This window comes from Trachemys scripta, chromosome 4 (genome assembly GCF_013100865.1).
Source record: "Trachemys scripta elegans isolate TJP31775 chromosome 4, CAS_Tse_1.0, whole genome shotgun sequence".
NCBI lineage: Eukaryota > Metazoa > Chordata > Testudines > Emydidae > Trachemys > Trachemys scripta.
This window is the reverse complement of record NC_048301.1, coordinates 18,671,825-18,687,589: the sequence shown is the minus strand read 5'-3', so window position 1 is coordinate 18,687,589 and position 15,765 is coordinate 18,671,825. Positions and strand designations below refer to the sequence as shown.

The window sequence follows — 15,765 nt, the reverse complement described above, 5'->3', positions numbered from 1 at the left end:
ATTTGTTTTGATTTAGTTAATCAAGTGAGAAAGATGAGCTTATTTTAATGCAAACATGCATATATGCACTTTCCTATTATTTCTTTTGTGCCGTATTAGTTAGAATTTTATATGAACTAATTTAATTACATGTCTTGTATTGCCAGTATTGAAAAGAATGTCTTTCATATCGGACTGTCTAATGACAAGTGTAAGTAACACACATCTGGTGGTAACTTATATTCATATTATTTTTATACAAAAACTAGTAGCAGAAAGTAAAATTCCATTAAATTGATGAAAAGCAATACAGAGTTCAATGTATGGTACAGAAGTTCCACTGAATTATAAGGGCCTGTCCTGCCGTCTTTGTGTTCTCAAACCAGCCACTGACTTCTGGAGCTGCAGAAGCAGACCCCAAAACCAGTTTCTTAAGCAGTGCTAAGTTTTAATGAGGGCCAAATTCTCCAGCCCTTAGGCAAAATTCCAATTGTCTTCAGCAAGGAAGGACTTCAGCATTTGGTCCTTAAATAATAAACTCACAGATGTCAAAATGGTCCGCATCAATTGGAGAAGTGTGACTAATTGTCCACCCTTATCTACTACTTACAATGGTGGTAGAATCCAAGCTGCAAGTAAAACCAGTTGAAGGGAAATGTAGTTTTGTTGTTTGCTTCTTGTTTCCTCTTTGATCATTGATTTGCAGTGATAAAGTGTAATTGTGGTGAAAAAGTACAAAGAATAGGCTGCAGGAAACAAAACACAGAAACTGAGTGTCTGATAATTAGTACTTTGAAATATACTGTAAAATAGAATATTGACTGTTTATTAATGGAGCATTGTTTAAAAATAGGTATACATTGTATTGTTTTCTATTTGTACTTGATGCATATTTTGTTCTTGTCTTTGTTCATCTCAGTACAATGCTAAACAAAGTTGCCTGTTGTGTATGTTTTGTTTTCTATTAAGAAAAAATGGTCATGGTCATTCTTTTACTAAACTGAGCCCTCCTGGTCTCTCTAAACACACTCCTTAGGTCTCAGGCCTCTAGAGATCACCTGTCTCTCAGGGTGGAATCACATGATTCTCTCACTCTCAGACCTGGCTCTGGGTTGCAGTCCCTTAGTACTAACTGTGATTATCTCAACGGGTCTGACCTAGACACAGACCCTGCAGTCCTGTATCTTCCAGGGTAATGACAGTGTTAATCAGTGACCAAACAGCCTTCTGAAAGCAAAGTATCATTTATTTACAACAAAAGAATTTCAGAGAAAACATACACTGAAAACAATGATCAACCCTATATCTATGTCTGCTTACAAGGTATCCAACCATCTCACGCATGGGAACCCTGGAAGGACTAATTCTGTAGACTCTTCCACAGTGCCCCCTCTGTCAGCTTGTGTCCCTGTCAGAGTTCATTGGCAACACCCTGCACAGCCCCTGGCAACTCACTCCCTTCCTTTTCCTCAGAAGGCTTTTTAATTGTTTAGTGTTGTTTTGATCCCTAGCCTCCAAGCCTGATATAACAGCTGTGTCGGTTCTGTCTAGTCAGAGCCTGGAAACCTGCTATTGTTTGGTAACTGCCCCGCAATGTTTGCTGGGAGGTTGCTTATCTGAAACCACTGTGTTGCCTTACGGTTTATTCTTCCCGCAGTCCCCTATTAAGCATTCATACAGGAAAGTCTAGTAATTCCAATATACAATATCTTCCCCTCACTGACCACTCGCATATCATGTTCATCAAATGGTTACGTTTCAGTACATCATTACATATCAGCTCCATGTCTGTTACACTCCCTCTCTTCTTTTCTTGAATGCTTTGACAGGTAGGGAATTAATTTAAATCTCAACTTTCTTAACTATTATCTTAGGCAGAAGACTTTGAGAAAAACCTCAGTGTAGATAAGATTGGGTGTGTGCATATGAGCCTAAATAGTTCTAAATATACTAGGAATCGTGTAATTTCTATAGAAAGAGTGAAGATTGTGTGCTCCATCCCCCAGCTCCTACAAATTCATAGGGGTCTATGTGACCAAGAAAGTTTAGTATTCAACACATACCAAGCCACACCCCACAATGATGGAGAACCATATGCATGAGACTGGAACGTGTTCTGTGCTCTTCCATTCACCTTTCCCTCAGCAACACAGCCCCATGTGTCTCAAGCCAAAAGCTGTTATGTCCATTCCCTCCCAACCTACACACGTACACTGACACAATCCCTTGCGTCTCAGGTATTAATGTGCATGTGTGATCCCTACAGTGCCACAGCCCCATCAAGAGGTGCTGGAACAATTTGTATAGTGGGGGTGTTGAGAGCCATTGAACCAAACCGTAAACCTTGTATATTACAGAAACCACTTCAAGCTAAGGGGTGTGGCAACACCCCCCACACCTCTAGTTCCAGCACCTATGGCCCTGTCTACCACAGGCTGAAGTGTCTGTCTGTCACCAGTCAGGGACGTCACTTGCTATGGGGAAAAAAGGCAGCAGTTGCCCTTCTGACATTTATTCCCCCTCCCCTGACTTTTAATAGGTCCATATGCTCTACTTTTTGCTCCACCACCACGCCAGCCTTTTCAGGATATAATATAATCATGTATAACATTATATACGATGACACACCCTTGCCACCCTCCTCACACAGACAGAATTTGCCTGAAATGATTCCCCTGTCCCCAGTGACACAGCCTCATATGCCTCAGGCTCGAGTGCGTGTGTGTCCAGTGACACAAACCCTGGTGCCTCAGGCTGGAGAGGGAGAGAGAGCGAGTGTGTGTGTGTGTGTCCAGTAACACACAACCCTTGGTGCTTCAGGCGAGAGAGAGTGTGTGTCCAGTAACACAACCCCGGTGCCTCAGGCTGGAGAGGGAGTGTGTGTGTGTGTGTGTGTGTGTGGTGGTGGTGGGGGGGGGTTGTCCAATAACACAACCCCTGGTGCCTCAGGCTGGAGAGGGAGTATGTGTGTGTGGGTGTAGTGTGTGTGCGTGTGTGGTGGTGGGGGGAGGGGTTGTCCCGTAACACAACCCCTGGTGCCTCAGGCTGGAGAGGGAGTATGTGTGTGTGGGTGTAGTGAGTCTAGGGACAGTCCCATGTGTGTGTATGTCCCGAGCCGGTCTCGGAGCCCGGGTGCCCCTCACTGCCCGCCCCCACCCCTCCCGCGGTCCGGGCTGGCCGGGCCATGGGCAGGTGGCTCGCGCGTCAGCGCGCGGGGCGGGCTCGGGGCTCGGGGCCCGGCTAAAGGGGCGGCGGGCCCGGCGGGGGAGCGCGCACACAGCTGGGCTCCGGGGCGGGCGGCGCTGAGCGAGCCAGGCAGGCCCCATGGCCGCCAGCCGGGCGTCCAACGGCCGCGCCGCGCACCCCAGCGCGGGGCTCAAGCGGGCGCGCAGCGAGCCGGGAGGCAGCAGAGTGACCGTGGTGCTGGGGGCGCAGTGGGGGGACGAAGGCAAAGGGAAGCTGGTTGACCTGCTGGCCACCGAGGCGGATATCGTCTGCAGGTGCCAGGTGGGTGCAGGGCGGCGGCGGCCGGGCAGCGGGGCCATGGTGGCTCGCAGGAGGCAGCTCCGCGGCTCTCTTCTGCTCTGTGGCGTCTTGCTTGTCTCCTGGCGTGTTTACCCTGGTGCCTTTACTGTGCTCTTCCCTCCGGTTTTCCGTTTCTCTTCGCCTCGCTTTTCTCTAGCTCTTGTTCTGTCTTTTCCCCCCTCTGGCATCTCCCTTCCTCTCCTTTTCCCGGATCCCTTTTCTCTTCCTCCTTTTTCTCTGCCTTTCGGTTTCCCCCTTTTCTCTTTCTATCTCCAGTTTTTTATTCTATCTATCTATCTATCTATCTAATATCTTTCTCTTTATTTGTCTATCTCTGATCTCTGTCCATCTCTGATATTTCTCTTTGTATATCTCTGATCTCTATCTGATCTTTATCTGTCTCTGCCATCTCTCCATCTCTGATATCTATCTCTGATATCTTTCTCTTTATCTCTCTGTTTCTGCCATCTCTTTGCCATCTCTCTGTCTCCCGTTACCATCTCTCTCTACCATCTCTCTCTGTCTCTGCAATCTCGTTGTGCCCTCTCTCTTCTCTTTTCTTTTCAGCACATTCGCATTGTTTCTCTCTCCTCCTTTCCCCCACTCTCTCATTCCCTGTTTTACTTTCTCTCCCTTGCCTCTGTACTCAAGGAGGAGGTGTGATTCTTCTCCAGGACTGGGCTGGGACCCTTCCCCCTCCTCTGGTTGCAGATTGAAATGTCACTGGGAAAGAAAAAGTCCTGAACTATAAATATAAATAGCTGACCGTTCATGATAAGAGACACAAGATCCCGATGTTCAGACAGGCATGGGCAGTGTCTGAGCAAGGCGTCTGCTGCCGTCTGATAGCGGCCCATCGGCTGGCTGGGGAGGGGATGCATGCAGCAGGTGTCAGCTGATTGCCTCTTGGAGAAAAGGTTGCCTAAGGTGACCAGAGGTTGGAGCAGCTAGTTTCCCGGTGGCCTGCCCTCTCCCCTCCTTGCACTGTGTCCTCATGATCCATGGATGCTTCCCCTTTGGAAAATTCATCTGGCTGGGTTCTGCTGGAGCCCTACATTTCTGTAATTATATGTAGCAGGTCCCAAGATCTTTCCTTTAGCAGCCATTTCCACTCAGTTGACCACTTGCACTTAATGGATTTAATACTACTCCAGTTTTGTTATTATGTAAGGGAGAAATTACTAACTAGTTCAAAGACTAGTCACTAATAAATCTTAGGAGTTCTCTTCAGTTTTGAGGCCATGCATTTTGGATGGGCAGATCTTATTTCCTACAGAATTGCTTGAAACTCCTTTTAAAAATCTTTTGAAATAGAACATGTATAGTGAAAATCGAGAAAGGAAGTAGCCACTTGAAGTATTTTGTGTGTTCATGGAACTTATTACACTGCTTTGCTTAGATTTATTTCTGATTTGGTCTGAATACTAAATAGAGTATAGTTCAAAGAGGCTCAAAACACAGAGACTTGTTTAGTAAAACCTAAGAATGTGGGCATTGTATCCAATATACATAATCTTAATTACTTAAAAAAAAAGATAGTCAAAGCATGAATCATGAAAGTGCTTATGCAAATATACATACTAATGCTTATCTGAGGAAGAGCTCTGTATAGCTCTCTTACCAACAGAAGTTGGCTCATTAAAAGATATTGCCTCACCCACCATGTCTCTCTGTTGTCTTTTAACTGCTATAATAAATATTTCTATAAATTTTATTCTGATTGTGTTCATACAAGTTCAGCTCAGTTAACAGATTATATGAAATGTTTCTGTTTTAAAATGCACAAGGGCAAGCAGTGAAAAGCACTGATATCCTTCAAACTGAGATAACCCCAAGGACATTTCCTAATTAAATATGTTAAGTAAATAAACTTTGACACATGAGTTAAATATTAAGAATGTGGGTAAAGTATTTTCAGTTGGTATGGTAAGCTGCTGGATCTTGAATTACCTTGGGAGGTTTTCCCTACAAATGGAGACTAATGAATGTGATTCAAATGAATATACTTAAGGTTCCTCCACAAGTTTCTCTGTAAACTTTTATAGGCAGCAGTATATACCCTGGGTTTTAGAACCACTTTAGGAGAGTGGGGTAGGGAATTGGCTTGAAAAGCTTAAGACTGGATCTGGACACACACTTTATTAATTTTACTACTGTCAGTAGTACCACCACAGATTGTAATAAAGTTAAGCACAGTGTATATGTGGCTGGAGGATTTGGGTCTTAATGGATGGTGGTTGAGGGAAGACTTTAATCACTTTGAAGGGAAAAATAAAATCAGAATAGAATTTTTTTATATTTGAGTGGCAAAAAAGTAGAAGTAGACAGCTTAAGGTGCTTTAACTTAAAAGTGGTCTTTTTCCAAATAAAATATTTAAAGTGTTAATCTTGATTACAAATTTGCTATTTAGAGGACATTTTAAAAAGATTCTGTCAACTTAATCATATATTGTGAATAAATCATTGTAGCTTGCGTTAATAGTAACACTATAGATTATTAAAATGGAAAGAATTTTTAAAATCCTGTTTAATTTTGACTATCTTGTTTCTTTACTATTTGCATATGTCTCATCATTGGCAATGAAAAGCAAAGTCTTTTTCACTTTTGTTTATAGTCAGTTTCACATTCAAGGAGCCAGTCCTGTAAACACATAAGCATGTGTGTGACTTGACTCATATGAGAATTCAGTGGGGATTGCTTATGGCAGTAAAGTTATACACATGTTTAAGTGTTTGCAGAGTCAGGGCCCGGGTTCTCAGTATGGCAATGTTTGGTTTGCAGGCTCTGGGCATAGACAACTGGGACTTGGGTTGTTCAGGATTGGATTAGTAAATAGCAGGGTGGATTTGATTTAAATCATGATTTAAATCATAGTCAGGAAGACTTGATTTAATCATGGATTTCTACATAAAAGTGCATTCTTGTTGGTTGTTATAACCTTAATACATATTCTTCACAACTCAGAGATAGATGTAGGTTTCATTTTTAGAAGGTACACACTATACATTTTTAAAGTGATTTATTTTGAAAATTTCAGATTAGTTTTACAGCTATATCAGAAAATGAATGATTGTTTGGTTATTTCATTTACCAAAGGTAATTGAAGCAGACATTTATGAAGTCATTTGGGAGGCGAACTATCTCCAATTCAAAAGGTTAATCATTAATATTTGGAGGATTTTCTTGCCATGCTGTATTAGGAGGAGAACATCACCAGACAGACATTTAAATAGTTTTATTTAACTAAAACAACAACGTTAAGTGTTCTGGATTTTTTTTTTCAACAGCAAACATATAATATTTTCACAAAACAAGCATATGAATTTTTGAATTTAGTTATTCAAGCTTTTTAAAATCAGGTTTGTTTTTGTTAAAATTGTTTTTAACTAAAATAGTTAAATGAAATATTTAAAAAAAATAAATCGACAATGTCACACAGGTCAACATGAGAAACTTAAAATATTGGCTTCTGCAGCTAACTTAGTCATCTTCACCTTCATTTTCCTGTTTGTTCATAATCTGGAAAAGAAAAACAAGCTTTCCTGCTTTTTCAGGTACCAAACGATTTCTCAATTTGGAATTAATTAGTCCAAAGGAAGAAAATATTCTTTCTATACCAGCTACTGCTGTTAAAATAGTCTCTGAATCCAACTGCTTAAGTGACTTCCACCAGTTCACTGGTGTGACTTTCTTTAAAACATCATCAGCAAACATATACTTCTTAGCTCTGAAGTTTATTATAGTTGGCATTATGGAGGGATGATTGCTAGATGTCCATGTCATAGCCAACTCCTCTTCTTCAGCAGTTAAGATTTGACCCTGGTACCGAGTATTGAGAATATTTGCACGAAAATGAGCTGGATATAGTGCTTGTCCCATTCGTTTTTTTTTAATGCTTGTAATTTAACTCTGTCCTTGCATATTTCTCTTCTTAAGATTTCACTCAGTTCCTTCCAAATTTCAACAGCGTCAGCAATAAAACAGCTATTTCCCTGCATTTTGTTCAAGGCTACAGAAATAGGCTTCAGGGTACTCAGCATGTGTTCAACATTTCTGTTAAGCCCAAAGTTGAGAACTTTGGCTGTGACAGTGCCATCTATTTTTTCACGATTTTGTTCACAAACTATCATCAGATTAGGCCAGTTCTTGATATAGTGCTCAAAAGAGTCCACTACTGAGTTCCATCACACGTCTTGTGGGGGAATTAGCTTGGTTCCTCCCACTTTTTTCAGAGCAACTGCTGCAAAGTGGTTGTTACGGAAGTATTTTGCAATTTCAACAACATTAGCCTTTATTTCTGGAACAACTGAAGTCTTTAGCTAGGAGGTGCATCAAATGAGCACTGCAACTGTATGTTATTAGCTTGGGACTCTCTTCTAAATAATTTCTTCTCATCTCGGATACGTTTGCAGCATTGTCTGTGACCAAGTGCATACTAGACATTTGAATTTTTTTGCACAGTTTGTTACAGCTTTTACTGCTACTTCTTGTAAGTATTTTGCTGTGTGTGCATTTCCTGATGTATCAATTGTTTCTGTAAGGAAGACATTCACATACAACAGGATCATTGTGGACATTGCTCCACCCATCAAGACTCAGGTTAACAATTTTATTCTCTAGCCCTTTTGCTCAATTTCTCTTTCATACACTTTATCCAGCAATTTACCTGTGACATCTGCTCTGTTGGATGGACTGTATCCTGGTCTTAATGACTGAACCATGTTAATGAAGTGTGGGTTCTCAATCATACGGAACGGAGAGTTTGTTGCACAAACAAACTGGGCAATTTTTTCATGAATTACCTCTTTTTGTAATCTGCTGGTTCTTATCACAAACTTATCTATGGTTGTTTCTGGATGATGATGGAGATTTTTTTTTTCTTTTTGCTACAGGTGATATACTGTGGCTATGTGACATACATGATGTGACTGAAACACTATCATTGGCAGATAACTCTGAAACTATAGAAAATGATGATGATCTTGAAGGTGGATAGTCTTCAGAATCCTGTATGTTGAGGATGGCTTCCCCTAAACAAAATAAGTCAATGCAGTTATTTAATTATTATTACCATACTGCTCATTTAGTATTACTCATTGCATTCACTGACACTCAGTACTACTTTAAAGGTGAAATTGTAAAAGGAAGCTCTGTCTATTTCAGCTCTTTATTTTAAGCACAACTGCATCTAAAATGATCGTACCATAGAGTAACAACTATATTTTTTGCTCAAACATGAGAATTCAAGAATAGTCCAGAAGGAAGACAGGCAGTCCTTAAGAAAGAAGTATGAAATAAAAAAGTTTACCAACCTGAAGATCTTTTATGTTCAGACATGTTCCTTTCATCATCTTCAATGCATCTTCCTCCTGAGAAGGAACACTTCTCATGATGTTGTTTCATTCGGGCAACCAGGCCTTGCATTTCTTGGTTGCACTGTTTGCATTTTACATGTATGTCTGTCTTACCCACAGGTAGAGGAACTTCATTAAAGTATTTCCAAACTGGGTCTCTTTTATGGCTTGCTGCCATTATGGGTTTTCCTTTCTAGTGAGAGAATGGTATGGTAGAGCTCAAATCAATGAAGGCTACACTCAGAAAGACCTCAAGACTTCTGGAATATGCTGTTCAAACAGTTTCACTTTTGTTTCTACTGTCTGTCCCTCCCTTCTCACATTTATTTCCAGACTTCTTCTTCTTGTCCAGATCTATTCAGCCCCCAACAATCTTCTACTCATTGAACTTTTTGAAACTCTGCACTTTTAGAGAGTTAAGGGATAGACTCTGTGTACACAAATTTGCAGAGGGTCAATAGGGTTGAGGTCTGTTATTTCTCACCTCTATATATTATTTATTTATTTAAAAACATTTTTACTGTTAACAAGCATGTTATCTCTGGAGAGACAAATCCACAGTTTGAGAACTGCAAAACTGAGCATCTCTGATGGTATCTTCTATACTGAGCACTGAATCCCATTGGGTAGATAGAAAGATTAACCTAAATAATCTATACAGAAGCCCCTAGAACTCCATCGGATTGGGTCCCTAATCCACGAATTTATTGGAACTCATTTACAAAACTTTTCTTAAACATTACAGGAATATATTGTCTCATACTATAGAATTAGAATTTATAATCCCTATTCATGATGAGATATCTTTGAGCGATAGTTTTAATTAAGATACATTATCTTTATATAGGGTTTTTTTCCTCAAAAAGCATTTTATAAAAAAAATCAATTTAAATAAAAAATATCAAAAAAATTTATTTATTTTTTAAAAATTATTGATTTTTATCCACTCTGATAAATAAAGGAAACACCGAATTTAGAACAGAAGTTCATTTATCTCAGTTTATTAAAAGTAAACAAATTTAGTTATGGTACAAAACTCTCATTAAAGTGATATTCAACAGTTATTATTGTTGTATAACTTTAGCTCCCTCCCCAAAAAAGCTGTCTACACCCCTGATGGCAGAGGAATGTTTATTTCTTTTAAAACAATTGTTTCTGCTGGAATCAAATCTTATGTCGTGGGAACATATTTTCTGGTCTAAGGTTTGTAAAATATTTTCCTTTCTTTTTAATAGAATTTAAATTTGGGGCCAAATTTGTTTTTTTCAGGACCCCCTTTAAAATAACAATTAAAAAAAATTAATTAGTGTGGATTCCAACTGGAATTTTTATCAAACATTTAACAAGAATTTTTAGTGTCACAGATTTGCATTAATAAATCCACATAATCAGATTCTCACAGGTCTCAGCCAGGGGAAATAAAGCAGAAGTCACAAGGACTAAATAAAAAGTGGAAAGCAGGGACAGTCAGGAACTCTGGAGGTCAGCTGCAGAACATCCAGGATCTTCTTCCCCATTCTGTCTTGCTTCTCCATATCCACATGGGAAGTCTACAGTCACCCTGGTAGAAAAATCAGATTCTGCAATTCTGTGTTTGCAATATTAAATTTCAAAGGAATGCTTGAATCCCAAACCTTTTTGGTAACATTGTTTCAGGGTTTTTCTTTTTTAATGCATACTTATGACATCTGCCCTGTAATTCACCTCAGTTTTACATCAAGAACAGCTAAAAACTTTAGCTTCAAAAATGAAATTTTAGGACGAAAGTCTGACCCAATTGAAATTAGTAACAAACTTCCATTGAAGTTAGTAGGGTCAGGATTTAACTCCTATGGTTTGCAGAATACAACAAAATAAATCCTTGTGAGTCTCTTCTAGTTCTAGTTCAGCAATTACTTTTGTGCTTCTATAAACATGAAAGATTGTTACCTAGCTATGATCATTGACAATTCTAGGGGACACGTTTTCAATCTCCCTTAATTAAAATGCCTGCCAGATATGTGGGCAAATCTTATTGTATACCAAACCCAAAGAAGCAAGCACAAAAATGCAGTTTATGTACAAATAAGTTTAATGACCCTAACTACAGTTAGTTTTGTGTAAGCATACAAGTGAGATTACATACACAAATCCAGGTTTTTGAATGTGTATTAGTGGAGAGCAAAAGAAAATTTGGCCCCACAAATTTAACTCATAAAGCAAAATTCAGAAATAAGAACGGCCATACTGGGTCAGACCAAAGGTTCATCTAGCTCAGTAGCCTGTCTTCCGACAGTGGCCAATGCCAGGTGCCCCAGAGAGAATGAACAGAACAGGTAATCATCAAGTGATCCATCCCGTCGCCCATTTTCAGCTTCTGGCAAACAGAGGCTAGGGACACCATATCTGCCCATCCTGGCTAATAGCCATTGATGGATCTATACTCCATGAACTTATCTAGTTCTTTTTTGATCCCTTTTATAGTCTTGGCCTTCACAATATCCTCTGGCAAGAAGTTCCACAGGTTGACTGTGCATTGTGTGAAAAAATACTTCCCTTTGTTTTTAACCCTCTGCCTATTGATTTCATTTGGTTGCCCCTAGTTCTTGTGTTATGCGAAGGAGTAAATATCAGCTCATGTCAGAATTCCTTTAGGAATGGGAAGTAGAGATAGAACTCCAGTTTAGTGGAGGTGGCTGCTATAAGAGTTAGCCCAGTTCCATAAGCAGTGGGGAAAAGTTTGTAAATATCTGTGGCTTACAAAAATCTACCATCAGGGCAAGTGCTATCTATTATTAGTTGTTCTCTGGATATATAGGAAAATTGTAGAGAAATCACCTGTATCCAAGTCATTTTATTTTCCAGTTAGGAATTGTCTCAGCTTTACAATAAAAGGAATGTCAGGCATGGGTAGACAGAGATAAAAATCATGGGTGATATTAGTAACGAAGGCCAAGTGCTGTAATTGAAACAGATAATATAAATCCCATAATCTCTCATTATTTCTCAGTTGTGTTTACTAACTCATTTGGACAGAAGAGGTTGTGAACAGCACATTAATATAAAGTGTATCAGGTGTTATCAAGTGAGGTGTTGAAAGGTTATCAAATAAGAAAATCTAGGGGAGAGACTGGGATTCAGATGGAAGTGTAAAGATTAGCAGGACTTGAACCCAGCATCCCCACATTGCCACCAGCTATAACCTGGCTACTCCCTGTAACCCACAAATGTTTGATGCCACATGAAGTTACACTTCAAGGGGTCTGATTGACAGTGGATCCATCCCTGACTGGCTCCTTGTCCCTATATAAGCCCATGGAGCATCCCAAGAAGTGTCCAGATAACAGTATGGATCCTTTACTAGCTGCCCTGCTTCTCTGTCCCTGATCTTCTGGTATTGACCTTAGCTCTGACTTGGATTCTGACTCCTGATTGACCCCTGGAATTACCAACACAGACCCTGAGACCTGGTATTGACTCTCCGCCTGATTCCTGACTCTGTCTCTGACTCTCGGCTTAACTCCTGACTTTGACTCTAGCTTGGCCCTCAGTTTGACTCTTGACATTGATACTGGCTGTGACCCCTAGCTTCAGTTCCAGAATCCTAAACTCCTGCCACTAGTCCTGCCTTCCTTTGCCCAGGATCCTGATGGTTTGCCTAGACCATCCCTAACCTGTGGAGAAGGTTGTCCCTGTGGGACATTGGGGCAGTGGGTTGCCCCCTTCCCAACATGTCCCAAGGGACCCTAAACACAATGGAATGGGGTGGCAGCCCACAGGAGGAACTCCCCATGTTGCAGACACAAATGGTCCAGCTCTTGTCTGAGAACCAGATCCTGTAAGTGCAGACCACCCAGCTACTTGATGAAAATGCCATGTTACAAGCCCAACTGGCATAGTATGCCGCCAAGAACCAGGTACTGAGAGAGCAGGCTGCCTGGTTGTGGGATGAGAACACTGTACTACAGGCAGGTGCTGCAACAGCACACCTGGGCCAATAGTCCCCCTCCTAGAGCATTTCAACGGAGACTAGCAAAATTTCAACCAGTGCTGCCTGCTATTCCTGCCCTGCCCCCAGTTCTTCTCCACTGACGAGGCCAAAGTCTCCTGATGGGAGAGGTACTGCAGTGGGCTTCACCCTAGTGGAACGACAGAGCCCAACATTGTCAAACTGGGACACCTTCTTTCAGGCCTTCCAGGGCCGCCCAGAGGATTCGGGGGCCTGGGGCAAAGCGTGGGAGCTGTGGCGCTTGTACTCACCCGGCAGCAGTCCAGGTCTTTGGCGGCATTTCCGCAGCGGGGGGCCCTTCAGTCGCTCCGCGTCATCGGCAGCACTGAGGTGCCCCCCCCCCCCCCCCGAAATGCCGCCGAAGACCCAGACCACCACTGGGCCAGGACTTGCGGGGCTCCTGTGGGGCCCAGGGCCTGGGGCAAATTGCCCCATTTGCCCCCCCCCCTTCTGGGCAGCCCTGAGGCCTTCTCCTCTGTTTTTGATGACCCCCACCACGCTTGTTTGGTGGAAGGAGCCCTGCGAAAAGTATGGCCCGAACAGGGACTGACTGGCTCCTCCACCACCCACGTTTGGCAATTTGGCTCTGATACAGAATGGAATGAATCAGCCCAGCTCTGTCGATTCCAGGGGAGATTATGTGAAGAGATCCAGGGTGAGCTAGCTCGTGTGGAAATCCCAATCCACATAGATGCCTTGTCAGCCTTTTCATACGCATCGATAACAGACTGTGCAAGCGAAGCGAAGAGAAGAGAGGAAGTGCACTGCCACCTAGCTGATGTACCTCAGGAGGCTTACATTACTACTAAAACCCATGAAGGAGGAGGTGCCATCTTCTCTTAGCACTTGTTTCTATAGCTATCCAATAAAAGGAATTTACACGTTGTGTAAGGAATGGCACAGTATCAAAACTTAAAAGTAGTTGTTTTAGCAGTTCTGGTGCTTGTGGTGATATTTTCATAGCAGCAATAAATATATATAGGGTACATCAGATCGTTATAGATTTAGAACAACATAGTGACACAGCTGTTTTAAATTTAGACCTCTCCTTTGGGTACCAATGAGATCATGTCAGGACCACCTGGATTATAAATACAGAACGAGAATGTCAGGTTTAAAGTTACCAAAGCTTCCTAAGAAAACAAGCCTAATTTCCAATATCATCTATAAAATCTACTAAATGTATTATCCAATATAATCATTAGAAGAAAACAGCTGAAAATTAAGATCAAGTGACATCTGTTTTATTTCATTTGTTGCATGACTGGCTAGCTGTTACTAACTTATTTACAGATATCAGAAAATCAATGTTCATTTCCTTGGGTCATGTTACTCCCCACAGGAACACCACTACACTTCTGCAGAAGAGAAGGGCTAAAGATGACCAGACATCTTATGCTGTTCCGGTTTTAATTCCTCGGTTCTGCTCATTTTCATCAGGATGTCTAATTATCCTGTTTAGGATTTTGAGTGAATGGGCTGTAACAAACTTTGAATATGTTGCTTTCTTCCCATCTTCTGCAGCCCAGTTTTAGGGTTTTGTTCTAGGTAAAGAGGGGTTCTATTTACAACCAAGAATTATTTAACCTTACAAGTACGAAGTATGAAATACAGCACTGCAGTTAAGGATATTAACTTTAGAAATATTTTGTGTATATTCTTTCACAGGTCAGAAGCTTTGCTCAGGTCTCGAGCTATGTGTATTTGTATTTATCATACTAATGATGAGCTCATTAGGTTTTAGGAGATTGAAACATTTTGTTCTGATTTCAACATCTTAGTATTTAAAAAAATATATAAAAGTAGGGAGTTGCACACCTCATAGCTTCTATAGGCCAAGCTCACTGCATGCTCCAGGGGCTCCTAGTATCCCTCCATTCCACCCTACAAGCTCCCTGTGTGTGGCCCTCGCATACCCTTCTGTTTAGGGACTCCCTGCAATCCACTCACATGCCAGGGGCTCTGTGTGCCCCCCGTTCCTCCATGCTAAGATCCCTCATGCTAGGGGCTCAGTGTGCATCCCCTTTTCCCTCCCATCCCCTTTTTCCCTCCATGCCAGCCAGGGTCCCCCATTATTCCTGCATGCCAGGGGCTCCGTGCACTCACATTTCCCCATGCTAGGGGCTCTGTATGCCTCCTCCACTTCCCCATTCTCCTCTTCCCCCCCAAACCAGGAGTTCTGCGTGTACCTCCTTTCCCCCCATGCCAAAGGCTTTCTATGCATCGCCATTCTCTTTTTCCTCCTCCATCATGCTTTCCCATCCCCCCGCCTCCATGTTCTCCTTTTTCCTTCCTTCTTTCTTTCTTTCTTTCTTTCTCTTTCAATATTTTAAAACTGTATTGGGAGGATGAGACGAGCTAATGTGAGGCATGTTGTTGTGCTGTAAATTGCAGAGCTGGTTGAAGTTTGATACAGGAATACAATATCACAGATAGGCCAAAACTCCAAAATCTTTAAAACTGGAAAAGTTTTAAATAAAATTATGTATTGAAGAAGGCAGCCTTTGGGCTAGAATTTATTGAAATTCCACATAACATACAAATGAAAATAAGTAACATAATGGTAACATTATGTACATATTAATATACATAAAATGCATTAAAATAAACTCAAATACCTCAGATTTTCTTTCATATAATAGCCATGTAGAAATGAATACACAGTGTTGTCAACTCTTGCCCTTTTGTCACAAGTCTTGTGATATTTGATGTTTTTTATTAAAGCCCCATTTTCTAGAGTTATCTAATTACCTGAAAATCTCTGATTTCATTAAAAGAAACAAGTTTTTGGTCCTCATGGTTCTGGAGAAAAGCTTGCAAATGTGACCTGAGTGCACCCTAAAGGCTCAAAACCCAGAAGGCAATTAAAAGAGAACCCAACCTTTATTTATTTAATATTTATTAAATCTCATGATTTT

General features: G+C 41.2%; 1 protein-coding gene and 1 long non-coding RNA gene across 2 annotated transcripts in view; one reads left to right on the top strand and one right to left on the bottom strand.

Moving 5' to 3' along the window:
• Positions 1 to 216: 216 nt before the first annotated feature.
• Positions 217 to 3,745, bottom strand: LOC117876093. The gene is made up of 2 exons (XR_004645423.1): positions 3,598 to 3,745; positions 217 to 725 (listed from the first exon to the last, which is right to left on the bottom strand). It is a non-coding gene; the product is annotated as an uncharacterized LOC117876093 (long non-coding RNA).
• Positions 3,268 to 15,765, top strand: part of ADSS1 (adenylosuccinate synthase 1) — a 37,445-nt gene continuing 24,947 nt past the window's right edge. Inside the window, exon 1 of the mRNA XM_034767898.1 lies at positions 3,268 to 3,486. Within this exon, the coding sequence (XP_034623789.1) occupies positions 3,304 to 3,486 (183 nt within the window). The 5' untranslated portion in view covers positions 3,268 to 3,303. The remainder of the gene's footprint in view (positions 3,487 to 15,765) is intronic.